General features: G+C 36.5%; 3 protein-coding genes across 3 annotated transcripts; 2 read left to right on the top strand and 1 right to left on the bottom strand.

Annotated features, from left to right (window-relative positions):
* Positions 1-40: 40 nt before the first annotated feature.
* LOC134790526 (putative nuclease HARBI1) lies at positions 41-2,238 on the bottom strand. The gene is made up of 5 exons (XM_063761349.1): positions 1,982-2,238; positions 1,601-1,791; positions 1,382-1,514; positions 1,020-1,161; positions 41-441 (listed from the first exon to the last, which is right to left on the bottom strand). The coding sequence occupies exons 1-5, from the start codon at positions 2,201-2,203 to the stop codon at positions 56-58; spliced, it is 1,074 nt and encodes a 357-aa protein (XP_063617419.1). The 5' UTR covers positions 2,204-2,238; the 3' UTR covers positions 41-55.
* Positions 2,239-2,703: 465 nt separating this feature from the next.
* On the top strand, positions 2,704-4,313 carry LOC134791085 (myb/SANT-like DNA-binding domain-containing protein 4). The gene is made up of 6 exons (XM_063762113.1): positions 2,704-3,122; positions 3,194-3,388; positions 3,465-3,527; positions 3,662-3,818; positions 3,927-4,080; positions 4,175-4,313. The coding sequence occupies exons 1-6, from the start codon at positions 2,919-2,921 to the stop codon at positions 4,209-4,211; spliced, it is 810 nt and encodes a 269-aa protein (XP_063618183.1). The 5' UTR covers positions 2,704-2,918; the 3' UTR covers positions 4,212-4,313.
* Positions 4,314-4,802: 489 nt separating this feature from the next.
* Positions 4,803-12,305, top strand: LOC134790527 (general transcription factor 3C polypeptide 5). The gene is made up of 8 exons (XM_063761350.1): positions 4,803-4,961; positions 5,040-5,247; positions 5,461-5,566; positions 6,500-6,797; positions 7,185-7,395; positions 10,967-11,136; positions 11,543-11,722; positions 12,203-12,305. The coding sequence occupies exons 1-8, from the start codon at positions 4,851-4,853 to the stop codon at positions 12,293-12,295; spliced, it is 1,377 nt and encodes a 458-aa protein (XP_063617420.1). The 5' UTR covers positions 4,803-4,850; the 3' UTR covers positions 12,296-12,305.
* Positions 12,306-15,727: the final 3,422 nt, after the last annotated feature.

Genomic DNA, 15,727 nt, shown 5'->3' on the forward strand with positions numbered 1-15,727 from the left:
ATACTGTTAAAATTTTCACTTTACAATCATGTTACAAAGATTCAACATATGTATCTTAAACACTGTAGTAAATTCTTTCCGCCAACTGCCGTCTCACTTCCATACCAATATACAAGTCATTCATATTATCTTCAGGCAGTTCAGTAGCTTCATTCATCGTAAGCGCCTCAGTTTCTACATAAGGCTCCGTGTCCAACCCAGCTTTTGTGCAAAGATTATGCAACACAGCACAAGCATTGATAATCTTCGCAGCTCTTTGTGGGGAGTAATGTAGAGGTCTTTTATAAAGGCACTGCCATCGGCCCTTTAGCTTCGCGATGCAGCAGTTGATGCAGGATTTCGTGCGAGCGTGGAAGTGGTTGTACTGGGATTCTGGCGTGCCTTGGGGCGCGTGGGGGATCGGTGTCATAAGCCATGGTCTTTGCGGATATTTGCTGTCAGCTGGAAAAAGAAAAGTGAAATAATTATACACTGACATTTGTGGTCCACATAGACTTCACAAGATTGTGTAAGGTACTTGTTTGTACCGATCTTGCAGGCGGCTCGTTCGTAAGCATTTATTTTGAAAAAGTTTTAAAATAATTGGTATCCTTCTGTTCTGTAATGTGATGTGTTGAATGATACTAATGATGTGTTTATCACAAAAGTTGATTTTATATCCCCTCAACACTTTTTTAAAGCGACAACCCCTTATTTCTACTCGTCGGTAGTATACTGCTTGGCCTTTCCACTATGCGAAAGAGAGGGTAGCTGTAAAATGTAAGGTGATGTAGACCACCCCACATTAGCGTCTCTCGGCGTCAGCGTCTAGACAACTTTATGGGTGCTGCTCGACGCAATGTTGGCGCAACTGAGCGGAAACGCCATTTTCCATAGCGCTGACCAAAGAGTATTAAATCACGCGCTGACTAGACGCCGACGCTCAAAAGACGCTAGTGTGAGGTGACCCTAAATAGTAGCTAGTAACGCTGAATTTAAAAATGAGTGATAGGTTAAATTGACTACAGATAGGTAGGTACCAATAATCCAGCCAGTCTCGCCCTGCTTACTGACATGCTCGATAAAAGGCCGAATGTTCATCTTGCTCCAGATGTAGGCGTTGCTCGACGCCCCGCCAAAACGGCAGCACACTGCTGTTATCACCATATCCGCATCACACATCTGGAATATTAATAATTATTTTAGTATTCGTATTATAAATGAGGTAACTGGCCATAGTAAAACTGATAATGGTGATCACTAATAAATTTATTCATTTTAGATGAACTGAAATGAGAAAAGATATTGGAGTAAGTTTGAGTAAGGCAAGATATATCTGGAAAATAAGAAATCCAATAAATAAAGTATGTTGTCAGTATTAAACTTTTAAAATAATACTTACAATCTGTGCATGTATGGAGTATTGGCATTTTTTGTCATAGAATGCTTCTTCATCATCCCTAGGGCACACTATTTCAACATAAGTGCCATCTAGGCATCCAATAGTTTCAGGATAGTGATACTTCCTGTAAAAACTGCAAATCACCATAACAGGTACCTAAGTAAAAAAAATACAATGCAGTATGTATGTACCCACTATTGACATTACTTCTAAACTTACCCATCTTTTATTTGTTCCCTCTGAAGGGAACTACTTGGAAATACCACCCATTTATCCAACACAAAGTTGAGTCCTTCTACAATGATCTTGATAACTCTACTCACTGACTTTTGGGAAATATTGACATTGAAATCTTTGCCCACTGACTTCTGATGGGAACCACTAGCCAGAAATGACAAAGTCAGCAGTACCTAGAAAGTAAAATGGAAATGTAAGCAAAATGTTTAAAAAACTAGAATCTGAAACAATCATACATAATAGGTATATAGGTCGGGTAAAAAAATAACGCTAATATGCTAATATCTGGTTCGAAGGACCATTTTTATTTATAGTTCAAGGGGTAAACAATACCTACAGTAGCTTCTTAAAATAATGATGTACCTTTAAAGGGAATGGTATACCATTCGACCTTTGTGTCTTGGGAACAACAGGCTCTAGTATAAGTAGAATTCGATGGAATACCATCCGGTTAACTCCACAGTTTTTGAGTAAATACGAGTCGGGCAGATTTACACAATCGGATACATCTCGGAGGTGTCTGCGTACTATTTTCTCTCTGTGAGAACTGCCTCGTAGCAATTGTAATTTAAAAAGAGTGTTCATCTCTTCATTCCCCTTTTAATAAGTCTTTTCTTTGAATACTAACCAAAGAATATAAATACTAACTTAACTTCTTAACATAACAAAAAGTTTGTTTGGCCACTGACAGTCTCACTTGGCCAAATACCGTTTTATTTTTCCTTTGATAGAATATGTGATATTCTCATTATTTAGTTAGTAACTATAACAAAAACCTTAATTACACTTAGTCGCTAGAGCAATGTTGAAATATGTATATCAGCAGTCTAAGCTTTTTCGTGCAACTTTATAAATTAACTTAGAAATCTATACGACTGATTTTAAAATTAGGTATTTAAACGGATTCTGCATTGTTGCTACGAATCAAAATACAAAAACAACAACAATAACTTTTACTGCCATTGTAAATTGTGGTTTATTTACTTGATCTTAAAGTCGATATTTTTTTTATTAATATTACAGATAGTGCTTTTTAGCTCTGAAGATGAAATGTCAATGTCAAAATGCAATGCAAATGCAAATGCATCAAGTTTGGTTTGTGGTTTGTTGGCATACTAAAAAATGAAATAAAAGAAGCTAAAGAAATATTTCATAGTGAAAATAACTTAAAGACCAATTATCTTGTACTTATTTAACAAAATTAACCGATAATGTGCTGTATAATTAGACTTTTCATTAACAAACTTTGTTATATTCTGAGTTGAAATCATTCTGTTGATATTATTGTTAAGTTAATGCGATGGAAAGGCGTAAGGCAAGCCCCGAGCAGTTGAACATGCTCCTGCACTTCTTAGAGGAGGATAAAGAGTTAGCGATAGGTAAATTCACAGGCTTGGAAGGTAGAGTTCGGCAAACGAATGCTTGGATTAAAATTACCGAAAAACTAAATGCTAACTCTGGTTTCGGATCTGGTGCTATAAAGACTCCTGATAAATGGCAACAGGTAAGCAAGCATAATCTACGTCAAGAACAGTTTCTGGTGAGCATGAGTTAGTAAAATTCGCTTCATTTCAGACATGGCGTGATTGGAAATCTAATGTGAAAAAGAAAGCATTTAGGATACGCAAAAATCGCTTTACTCCCGGTTGCAATGCAAGTACTCAGTTAACAGATTCGGAAGAGAAGATTCTTAGACTTATTTGCACAAATACTTCAGCATTTGGACTACCAGGAGTGCCTGAAACATCAGCTCTCTCATCAAATCATATGGTAATAAGAAATACAATTAAATTTACCTTAACGAAGAAGAGAGTTGTATCTTACTAATACTATTTGACTATTTCAGGTTCCGTCTCAGAGTAACATATCAAATGAGATATGCAGTTCAGATCCGTCTACCAGCAGTATGGTAAAATATTTTATTTTTAATAATATTGAAAACAAAATAATTGAACATTATGTAAGAAGCTTTAAATTTTTTACAATATTTACTACATCTTACATTTAGTTATTAATTACATTTTTATTTAATATTTTGCATAGAAATGGCCATCGGATCCACAACATTTCACACAAGCAGACATTGACATGAGTTTAGAAGATGGAGTTGGGGGTGACATGGACCAAGCGATGAGTTCCAATGAGGTGTCCTCTGCTCCAGTCACTGGGAAGCCTTTGTGGAAAAGGGGAAGACCAGTCAGTTAGTATAGTATCAAGAATTAACAGTAAAATACCAGTTAAACTATATTTTATTTCACATAATTTGAAATCTGTAAATAAAACCTTTTTTTAATTTTTTATTTTGTAGGACTGGTACATGACAGACTTTTAAACTTGGAAGAAGAGAGGATTAGAATAGAAAAGCAAAAACTTTTAGAAAAGAAGAGATGCAATAACATAAGACTCAAAATGGAGAAGGATAGACTTGAGATTGAGCGGCAGAGGAATATGTTATTAGAAAAGTAGGTACCTATTAGATGATATTGTTAAATTATTATAATAATATTTATTTTCGTGTTTTACAAATGTGTAATAACTCATAATCTTTTTTTACAGACTACTAGTGGCTGTAGAAGCTGTAGCACATAGATGACTTCCATTATCTTATTGATACTAGGTTATTAGTTTTATACAGTATTATAAGTATATCACTAAGTTTGATTAAAATTGTGATATTAATTAAATTACACATTATAGGTACACAGTATATTATAAACTTTTAGTTTTACCCTTGACCAATCATCTTTTTAAGTAAAAGTGGCAAATAGCGAGCTTGATCCCTGTACTTTTACAAGTTAGGGAGTTACTATTATTTATTCTATGGTTAGGGGCAATGTCTGAAACTTAGTACAAAACCTACATGGTTGGAAACCGACAATCACCGACAATGCCACTTTGACCGAAAGCTTGGTTGGCGGTTGTCGTTGGTGATTGCACGCACCAAACAAGCTTCCGGTCGACACCAAGGTCGTGCGGTGCGGTAGTCTATTACGGCTTTAAGCGAGAGCGAGAAAGGTATATTATACTACTCTTTGGAGAAAGGTAGTCGTCAATTCCATGAATTAATTTTTGAGTTTCTGAACGATACACTGAACGATATCATTTTGTTTTGTCAACTGTCAAACTTAAAGTGTAATGTCAACATAACCTTAAAATGAGCTACAGTTTACAGTTAAAATAAAGCACTAAGCATTTCCTATTTTCTCAGTAAAAAGAAAATTATCAAACGATAATGGAGAACGAAGATCTAAACCGAGAATTGGTTTGTATTCAATTTCCGGGAATTGTAAAAAATGAAGATAAAGCTATGGAATGCTTAGGTGGTATCCGAAATATTTCCGAGGTAAATTTTTATTATTGTTAACTTTTATTTTTTACTAGATAAATTATAATTGGTTTAATACAATTTCGTTCGAAACAGATATTAGCTCAACCAAACAAAAAGCGGCTGGGTCTGAACTTTCAGCCGCAAAATCCGTTCATAAAGAAAGTGTTTGGTGACAACAAGAGAACTGCCGGTGTGCTTTTGAAGGTTAAAGTGAAGAAAACTAAAAACGGGGATGAAGTTAAGAGGGAGGTTGTGGGAACCTCAGTTGTGGGACAGGTCAAAAGGATCTATAAATTTGATTGTAAGTTTTAAATTTATGTCATTCTTGTTGATTGACTACATCGGATTGTAGTTGTTATTGGTGGTTCCATTTACTTTCAGTAATATTGATCCAACATAAAAATGTTTTTTTTGAGAATAATAGTCATTCATACAATAATACATAAGTTGTTATAAATTTTATTGTTTTTTTTTTAAAGTTACAATGGCTTTATTAGCTTACTTGGTATTACAGCAATGTGCGATTTCCAATATCTTCCTGTACAAACAGAGGGAGAGAGTGCCCAGTGCATTATAGATGAAATATTGCCCTCAGGAACAGATGATTTCAATTTCATGACGTAAGTATTACGTAAATTTGTTATCATTGTTTAGTATGTTAAAGGACATTTGATCATGTGATTCACGTGCAATAATGTTACATTTTTATTTATTTATTATTTATTGATATAGCCCCTTAGACTGGGTGAGAGAATTTAGTTAATATTGGTTGCTGGCTTCTATTTCTATAAGAAGTCTCTCAACTCAGTGTGCCTGTTGGCAAAGGCCTCCTCCAATAGCTTCCATTGTTTCCGGTCTTGGGCAACTCTTCTCCATTTTGGTCCCGCAGTGAGCTTCAGCTCATCCTCCCAGCGCATTTTTTGTCATCCTTGACTTCTTTTGCCATCTCTTGGATACCAATTCGTTATGATTTGGGTCCACAAACAATGTTACATTACCCAATGCCACAACATTTATTCATCAAAAATGTAAAATTATAAAAAAACAGAAAGAGCAACAACAAAAAGGTGGCGCTAGTGCAGAGTGGAGGTACATTACCCAATTTTTAACTTCTAGGGGTTGGATCAAAAACTAAGTGATTAAGTCCAACTCACGCTTGACTGCACAGTCTAATAGGTTTTCCTGTCATCTATAAGTAAAGAACAATTTTGTGTATTAATTTCAAAATTTTGGACCCAGTAGTTTTGGAGATAAAGGGGCGGACGGAATATAGGCGCAGGACGTCGAGTTGCGGAAAATCGCCCATACTACAATACAGTACAATACAAGGGGCAGACAGACAGACAGACAGACGCACAAGTGATCCTATAAGGGTTCTGTTTTTTTCCTTTTGAGGTACAGAACCCTCAAAAACTGTACAGAATGCACGGCACCATATACATATATTATGTTCTCTGACTCTATCTTGCCCATTAAATTCACAGATGTATTAAATTATTAGGCTTACTGTTAAGAACTAGGAAAATTCTCACAATTTTTATTTCTTAACACAGGGAGGAGTCTTCTCTGTTTGTTGTCCCCTCCAACTTCACAAGGTCTGACAAGCCAATAAACTACTCCTACTCCGACAAGAGGTATCCAAACAAAAAAGAGCAAGCCCAGGACAAGGACTCAGACAAAGACGACTTTCACAACAAGAGGAGAACTGAGAGAGGGATTGGCATGGCACATTATACATTCAATTTGACTGATAGTCTGCCTACTGAACCAAATGAGGCTTATGTGAAGCAACAACAGTTGAGGTTGTCTGTTTATCCTCCATTGAAACAGGAGATAGAAACAATACACAAGGTACAAAAACTAGTTTTGTTAATACAAAAATAATATGTAATTTAGGGAAAATGATCTAATCTAGAAAAATCGGTAAAATTTTAACTTTTTGTCAAAACGAAGGCAAAATTTTCTCTTTGCTAAACTTGATTCATTATTTATTTTATTGATTAAGTTCATTAAGTAATTTGCTTGAAATTTTTATGATTACAATCTTCAACAGAATAAATATACCTACCTATATTTTACTTATTTATATGATTCAGCAATTTATTGCAGCATTATTTTAGCTATGTCTGCAAAAAAAAATACAGTGTCATTGCAAATGATGTTTGCATTTTTATTCTTAATTGTTATTTGTAGTCACATCTTGCCCATCTCTGTTGGTAATTACTAATTATTGTCCAGTTGTTTGAAGAAAGACCAGTTTGGTCTCAGAACTTGCTGAGATACCACACGAAAATGAAATCAAGCTCTCTGAAGGTGATTCTGCCATGTGTTGCCATCTACATGAAGGATGGGCCTTGGAGGATGCAATGGGTCAAATATGGTTATGATCCTAGGAAGATTCCTGAAGCTAGAATGTATCAGACCTTGGATTTTAGGCTGAGGCATCAAGGTAGAATTTTAAAAGTTTTGATTTTACAACGTTTATTACTTATTGGAAGAAAAGATAAATGAACTTGAATGGACTGATGTTTAAACGGCAACAACTATTTTTTTTTTTATAAATAATTATAATAAACTACAAAACTACTTAATTACAACCTAACCATTAGAAACCTTATTACCATGCAATAAGGTCTTTTAATGCAGTTCTGGAGGATAATTCATTTAGGGTTGTTTCATTCATCATTCAGCAACAGCATGTATTTTATGGAATCAAAGAGAAAGTGGGTAAATCAAACTGATTTTAAGAGTTTTTAGTCACCCGCGCGACATGTTTCGCAGCGCGCAGGTATCGTGCACTGAGGCTCTCCGAAACAAGTCGTGCTACTCGCGCATGGTTAAAAGAAAACGTGAGAGAGCCATACCTACTAATATTAAATTAATTTTACGGTTTGATATGAATTTAATGTCATTATGGCTCACGACAGTTTTAATTTGATTAGAGGGTAGGTGCAATAAAGGATGGGTAAAGATAAAAAAATATACAATGTACGTGTTTTAGGACTTTGGTTCTAGAACTCGCTTATGTACTTTGTGCTATGATGCTCGTAATAAATGATATCATTTATGACGCTTTGTGTTTGCTCTTACTCATCACATTCAGAATAGCCTGTGGCTTCTTTGTTATATGGACTGAAATATAATGTTTCCAAGACCGAGATGATGGTGTTCGCGTCGGGTTCTGGGCCGGACAGCGTACCTCCGGTGTATTTAAATGGGTCGGAAATAAATGTTGTTAGGCGGTTCAAGTATTTGGGGCACTTATTGACGGAACGGCTGCATGACGATGTTGATATTGACCGCGAGCGGAGGGCCCTCGCCGTCAGAGGCAACATGCTCGCTCGGCGGTTTTCTAAATGCAGCAAGGATGTAAAAACCACACTCTTCAAGGCATACTGCTTAGGCGTGTACACCTCCCAGTTGTGGATATCCTATATACCTTACTGTGGATATACCTCTTATTCTGCTCATTGCCTCCTCGCAGAAGGCAATGAGCAGAATAAGAGTTCAGTACAATGACGCGTTCCGGGCTCTTATGCGGCTGCCGCGGTGCTGCAGCGCGTCGGGCATGTTCGCGGACGCGGGGGTCCCTGACTTTTTCGCGGTAACGAGATCCCGCGTTGCCTCGTTCTGGAGGAGACTGCGCCTTTCCGACAACAAAATACTTGTGGCTGTTTCTGACGATATAAGGAGTCCGGTGTTTAAGCGCTGGATTTCTGTTCACATGGACCAGAATAGAAAATGACTTGCACTTAAAATGTGCGATCTTGATTTATTTTAACATGAGTGGCACCCCTCTACAGTGTCAGTAGCAAGTCAGTAGTTTTAGTTGACCGGAGCGTAGCGAAGGTCTACGTTTCGACTGGAGCATTTTGCTTTTGTATGTCCGGATGTTCTCCTCTACAGGTCGCAATTCTTAACCGAATCTCGTGAAATTTTGTGACTGGATTCTATGTCTAAATAATTTGTTTTTGTCCGTCCGGTTTTTTGAATTTTTTATAAATGGCGGAGTCGTGATAGCTCGCGTCTAAACAAATAGTGGTATCGGTACCATGCGAGTGTTTTCTTTTTGAGATATGTTTATAGATTAAATGGCCAAAAATTCAGAAAAAAATTATTTCGCTGGTTTCGGAGGTATTGAGATATTTAATTTTAACTAATTTTAATTTGAGAAGTAGTAGCTAAATTTCGTCAACCCATTGAAGAACTATTGGCTCAGTTTGTAAATGTTCGCTTTTTCTGTTTGCACAGAGGGTCTGGGTTCGATCCCCAGTAATTGTATGCTGGGATATTATAACTTTTTGTATTTTTTTACACATAAATTTCGTATTGTTTTTTTAAATTTACTATATTTAAAGCTCTTAGCACCATGTTATTTAAAGCTCTGCTCGCGAGGTCTCCAGCTCACAGAGCCACTAGTTTTAAATTAGTTTTAATGCAATTTGTATATGGGTACTGGCTGAAATAAAAGCTTTTTATTTTTATTTATTTATTTATATGTACTATCGAACAATTTGATTCTTGACCCACTATGAAACCTTTTCACATTTACTACGTCATAGGGTATTTGACAGTGTTTAAAATAAATTATTTTACACCATGCATGAAATAAAGCACCAGAAGATTAACAGAGAAACGTAGACGGCAGTTATTTTTAGACACAATTTCTATTTTAAAACCCGTATAAAACTATAAAGAGTAGGTAATTTGATTAGGACGTCACATGCTAGTGTTTCATATAAATTCCAATGTCTGGTAGACCGAGCTTTGCTCGGAAAACATTAGAAAAACTCAAAAATGCGCGTTGTCCCAGAGATAAGACTTAGCTAGATCGATTTAGCACCCCCGAAAGCAAATCGTTAGATTCCCGTTCGAGATTCCCGAAATATATATATGTTACTGTAAAAGCCCGAAGTACGGCAAAACCTAGGTTTTACCGGTAAATCCTAGTTTTTACCGATGCCGATCGGTAAAAGCCCGAAATGTTAAATCTTACTAGTTTACTTCGGGCTTTTACCAACACCGATATGGTAAATCTTAGGTCTTACCAGGGCGACCGGTAAAGTTTGAATCATGCACTGATTCTTGAGATTATTAGATGATAATTTTTAAGAAAAAGAAAACGACTTCTTCGGTTCCCGATGGAAGATTATGGTAGATGGTGCACTATGTAGAAAAGGAGGTAAAAACCACCCACTTTTCTAGTAGCATTTCGTTTCTGTAAGGGTCGCAGTTCTAACCTAACCTAACCCACTTTTGTTCGGTTCTGTGAGGATCGCAGTTCAAACCTAACCTAACCCACTTAACGGCGCATGCGGTGCGGTGTACGGGGGTTTGAGCGGGAGGGGTTGAGAATCAGTGCATGATTCAAACTTTACCGGTCGCCGTAGTAAGACCTAGGATTTACCATATCGGTGTTGGCAAAAGCCCGAAGTAAACTAGTAAGATTTAACATTTCGGGCTTTTACCGATCGGCATCGGTAAAACCTAGGTTTCGCCGTACTTCGGGCTTTTACAGTAACATATATAAATAAACAAGAGTTGCTCGTTTAAAGGTATAAGATAAGATATATATTATAGTTCGTTTTTTTAGCATTAGAAAGAACTTGAAAGAAGGTAAGCGACCTTGACATGTCTTTTAATTGAAAAACGCATTTTAAAAATCAATAACTATTACTTATGAAAGCAGACGAATATAAACCATCGTATTACATTCATAATTGTTACATATTTGCCGTAACTTATTTTTAAAATGTGTTTTTGTATTGAAAGACACATCAAGATCGTTTACCTTATTTCTAATGCTAAAAAAACGAACTATAGATCATGGTTTATTATACCATGCTATAGATAGTACCAAAATCGTTTAGACAGTTCGAAAAAAGAAACTGATTTGACTAGTAGTCAAATACCCTATTGGCATTACATTAATTTAATATGTAAAATAATTGTGACAACGTTCTATGGAGGGCCGATTGTATCATAGTTGAAATGCATAAATAAATAGTCTATTTTGACAGCGGGCGTGCACTCCATGGTGAACACTCGCGGCCAAGTCGTGCACTACAAGAAGAACGACCGCGTGCGGCCCAACACGCGCAACGAGGAGAGCGCCGCCGAGGACCTGCCCGAGGGCTCCGTCTACTTCCGCCCGGGCATGGTGCCCGCGCAGCGCCAGATATTCTACCAGGTATGAACATTGGTATCGACAAAAAATCTTTCATATTCAGTGTCCTCAATAGGGTATTTGACTGTATTTAAAATGAATTATTTTACTCCATGTATGAAATAAAGCACCAGAACATGAATAGAGAAACATAGACAGCAGTTATTTTGAAACACAATTTCTATTTTAAAACCCGTATAAAACTATAAAGAGTAGGTAATTTGATTGTGACGTCGCATGCTAGTGTTTTCATATAAATTCAATAGTAGCAAAATCGTTTTGACAGTTCGAAAAAAGAAACTGATTTGACTAGTAGTCAAATACCCTATTATTGACCATTTTCTGCATTCTACTAACCTTTATTGATGCCGACATTACCGTGATAAACGAATAATAATGCGCTTGTCATTTGTAATATTTCGTTTCACAGTACTGCGACGTGAAGTTACCTGAAGTGGAAGCCTTGCTAGCTGTGCCGCCGGCGACGTTGCTGTGCCATGCGCGGCGCGGGTGGCTGCCGCCCGGCACCGACCACGCCTGCCGCGACCACATCTTTAGCTACGTTAAGAAAACCCTGCTCGCTACGCATAGCGCCGATTTGAAGCTTGAAGTAAGTACCTGTAACCTGTCCCTGTTTAGTTCACACACGGGGTGGTAAACTACCGCCCGGCCCGGCACCCATCACGACTACACGTCTAATGATAGTTGGAGACAACATTTATAAACTAGAAATATAAACAACGGTAACGACATATAGGTAATGATGACTGCAGGATATCTTGACGACTTAAGACAAAATATGCTAAAAAAGTATCCCAATATAACAGGACAGAAACTATACAACAAGTTGCCAAAGCAATAAAAACTGAGACTACTTCGTTTTTTAGCATTAGAAAAAGGGTAAAAATTCTAGACTTGTCTTTGAGGGCTAAGTAAGTAAGCTTAATAATAGGGCTTAATGAAAAGTGCGTCATTGCTATCGAGAAATAAAGTTATCCGCCTAGTTTAAAAATGTAATTAATTTATAATTAATCTATAATCCTCGTGTCTAAGTATATTAAAAGTATTAAAACTGAGTTTTTTGTCGCAGCAAGCGAGCAGCGACGATGAAGCTAACTCAGATGACGCCTCCGCCAGTGCCAATGTTACGGAAAACGACGAGCCATCCACTTCGAATACATAATCTACATTCAGTACTATGCTTTTTATTCTAATCATAATCAATCACTTTACAATTTAAGGAAAGAAGTTAATCATAAGAAAGAACATGAACTGAAGTTAAATGGGATCACTATAAGCTAAATGAATCCATCTATTTGGGACGTAAGTACCTAAATGTCTTATTTTATAGCCTATGTATAAAGAAAAGCAAGGTAAACGCATGTGAAATGTAGACTTGGTTAATATTTAGTTAGTTGTATAGTGTAGTTTCGTAATTTAGCCAAAAATAGGTACCTATGGTATCAAAATTAGCAATCGTGTGTGCTTTTGAGCTTTTAATTCTCCCAGGTAGGAACTTCTGTTCTGTTGTAGTTTTGGTATGACGTAGTTCTATTTTAACTCTTTCGTCCCTACTTTTATCAGTTTTATCACATAGGTAAGTAGGTATAGGTCCAGTTAATACACGTTCACTTCAAACAACGGAGACTTTCTTGAAATTCTGTTAATGACTTAGGATTCTGTATCCGAAAAGTGATCCACGGAATACTATTATTACCACATTCACTGCCTGCTCCAGCTACGCGCTACGAGCGTAGCCGATAATACAAGTTTCTACTTTATAGCGAAAACTCGAAAAAACACGAACAGAGAACCCGCCTAGCGGGTCACTGGCAGTGAATGTGTTAAGCCATCGCTGTCCATTCATCTATACCTGCTTGCGGCCTCTCACTCAAGAATCGTAATAGTTGAAAATATCTATTTTTTTTCTATTGCCGCTACAGCACCATATGAAAAAAAAAACTTTAAAATTTCTTTAACAAGTAAATATACTTACCTGAAAAATCAAATATAAAAATATGTACATTATAAAAACTATGATGGTATGATAGCCCTTGGGTCGTGCGTCTGACTCGCGCTTGGCCGGTTTTTAGGATTCCGTACCTCAAAAGGAAAAAACGGAACCCTTATAGGATCACTCGTACGTCTGTCTGTCTGTCTGTCTGTCTGTCCGTCTGTCCGTCTGTCACAGCCCATTTTCTCCAAAACTACTGGCCCAATTAAAATGAAATTTGGTACACGTATGTAAATTTGTGACCCAAAGACGGACATGTAACGTAAAGAAATAAATTTTAAACATGGGGGCTACTTTTGGGGAGTAAATGAAAAAATTAAAAATATTTTGTTCCAACTACATAGTGTTACATATCAAATGAAAGAGTTCATTTTGAGTGACTCAATTTTTTTTTGCAATATTAAAATAAATTATTTAGAAAGAAAATAGATGAAAAAATACCATTCCCCCCCTTTATGTCTGAAACTACTGGGTATAAAATTTTGTAAAAAATACACAAAATAGTTCTTTACCTATAATGACAGGAAAACCTATTAGAAATGTGCAGTCAAGCGTGAGTCGGAATTACTTAGTTTTTGATCCGACCCCTACGGGTTTTAAAGACATTTCACTGACGTTTCATTTCACATATAAAACAAAATTGTTAAAAATTGTGTAATGTATGGAACCCTTGGAACGCGAGTCTGACTCGCACTTGGCCGGGTTTTTTTAACACAGTTCACACGTCAACAGAATGCCTATAATTTCATCATCAACCGAATTGAAAACGCTGATTTGCTATTCGGTTCTACTATGTGTCACCCTCGAGGTAGATAAAGTACACCTATTTACTTATACCTAATACCAGGCGTGGCTCACTCCGCGATTTCGTCGATTTACAGGTAGCTAAAAGTACATCCGTTCCACACCAATTTTGGGGAAAGCCATAAGCCGCGCGTGGCGCTGTCGCCACCTAGCGGCCATATCTGTCCTGATCGTAACAGACGCGTTTTGTTGGAGAGTGAGTCTTCTGTACCTAGTACTATTATTTATTCTGTGATAATACTAACAACTACCTACTTAACTGTGTATTTGATCCCTTTGTACCTACAAAGTACTTTGTACAGACAGTGTGTAAACACGTCTTCATTGTGGTTGTCACATTAATTAGGATTAGCAAATATAGATTTATAGCGGGACACTCGACACAGTGACCGTTGCACCTATCTCGTATATAAATATAATGAATCACTCGTTAAACTTTGATAATTGCTTTGTCCAAGCCTCCGAAGTTTTAGTAGTCATGTAGTTTTGTTATTAAACTGTAATTTTACTAATTTTCACGGACGACGGCAAAGCCATAAGAAAAAGTTATGATTTTAGCAGTCTTATCTACAATTGTACAGTCGCTATCAGATATATTGGAGCGGCCGAGGTGTTCACAAATATCTGAACTGAGCCTCTGTTATCAAGACTTTGCTACTCCGATAAATCTGATGGCGACTGTATGTATGTTTGTATCTTTCATTATACTTACGTATCTCAGCATAGAGTCAAATCTACTCAGCCAATTTTGATGAACGGGGGATCATTTGAATGGTTTTTATATCCGGGTGATATAAGGGGAAATCTACAGTTTTAATCGATTGCCTTAAGGTAGTTCTATTTTTTTACGCGATTTCGGAGATGGTTCTGTAGTAAAAGTTTCTCAGTATGACATATATATTCACCCCGTAAATTATTGCAGGTCACTAAATAAACACCCTGTATTTTAAATATAAGAATCGTGTTCTAGTTGTTTTTAAGTTTTTCTTGTAATTATATTTTATCAGTGTGACTGAAACTAACAGTATTAACATAATGAGATTGAAACCACTAAATGCAAACAAATGTTTCAAAATCGGTTAACACCAGTTTAGCTACAATGCAGCACGTAGTATTTATTGATGTTAATACGAGGTCACTGGACTGACTATTCAATCATAATACTACTCATTTTTGTTAAAAAATCAGGTACCTAAGTAAGTTGTTTCCAAGTCTGCATTATACATTAACCCTTAAACCATTTTACATTCCTTTCTAGTCATTTGATTTCGAACCGTAATTCTTTTTCTAGAGAGGTACTTATTGTAGAGATGCGTTTTTGTTTAAAGTATGATGGCAAGTATGTTGCCGCTATGGACTTAACAATTAAGATGTTCAGGTCGCAACATTAGGTACTACACGGTTAGCAAAGATGCAACCATCAAGAGACTGTCACTTCACTGTTACTTCACTTGACTCTGCGTATGAAGCAACTGTAAGCAGTGTGTGACACCGATTTTTGTGAAAGATAAAATGTGTTGTCTTTAATTGAGTATTAAATGGGTTATAATTATAATTAAAATAATTATGGTAGGTAATAATTATGAAAGGTCATTTCCGTTATTAAATGTCCATTTATTATAAGTTCGCACATTTTATTTAGCAACAGGTAAGTAGATTACATGTATACATTCTTAAATGTATGTGAACAGAGTAATTCAAATGGAACTAATTTGAGGTCTAATGTCAACTAGAAGTGACCTATTCAAATACGAGTAGGTAGGTAAATATCCATTCGTCGGGATCTTTATGACCATT

This window comes from Cydia splendana, chromosome 5 (genome assembly GCF_910591565.1).
Source record: "Cydia splendana chromosome 5, ilCydSple1.2, whole genome shotgun sequence".
NCBI lineage: Eukaryota > Metazoa > Arthropoda > Insecta > Lepidoptera > Tortricidae > Cydia > Cydia splendana.

Bases quoted from the DNA above. Each gene is read 5' to 3' on its own strand.
- LOC134790526 (XM_063761349.1), bottom strand. From the start codon at position 2,203: ATGAACACTCTTTTTAAATTACAATTGCTACGAGGCAGTTCTCACAGA. The intron at 1,792-1,981 runs GTACATCATTAT...TTTACTTTCTAG, and splicing joins GTATACCATTCCCTTTAAAG to GTACTGCTGACTTTGTCATT. The intron at 1,162-1,381 runs GTAAGTATTATT...TTAATATTCCAG, and splicing joins ACTCCATACATGCACAGATT to ATGTGTGATGCGGATATGGT.
- LOC134791085 (XM_063762113.1), top strand. From the start codon at position 2,919: ATGGAAAGGCGTAAGGCAAGCCCCGAGCAGTTGAACATGCTCCTGCAC. The intron at 3,123-3,193 runs GTAAGCAAGCAT...GCTTCATTTCAG, and splicing joins CTCCTGATAAATGGCAACAG to ACATGGCGTGATTGGAAATC. The intron at 3,389-3,464 runs GTAATAAGAAAT...TGACTATTTCAG, and splicing joins CTCTCTCATCAAATCATATG to GTTCCGTCTCAGAGTAACAT.
- LOC134790527 (XM_063761350.1), top strand. From the start codon at position 4,851: ATGGAGAACGAAGATCTAAACCGAGAATTGGTTTGTATTCAATTTCCG. The intron at 5,567-6,499 runs GTAAGTATTACG...TTCTTAACACAG, and splicing joins GATGATTTCAATTTCATGAC to GGAGGAGTCTTCTCTGTTTG. The intron at 7,396-10,966 runs GTAGAATTTTAA...CTATTTTGACAG, and splicing joins TTTTAGGCTGAGGCATCAAG to CGGGCGTGCACTCCATGGTG.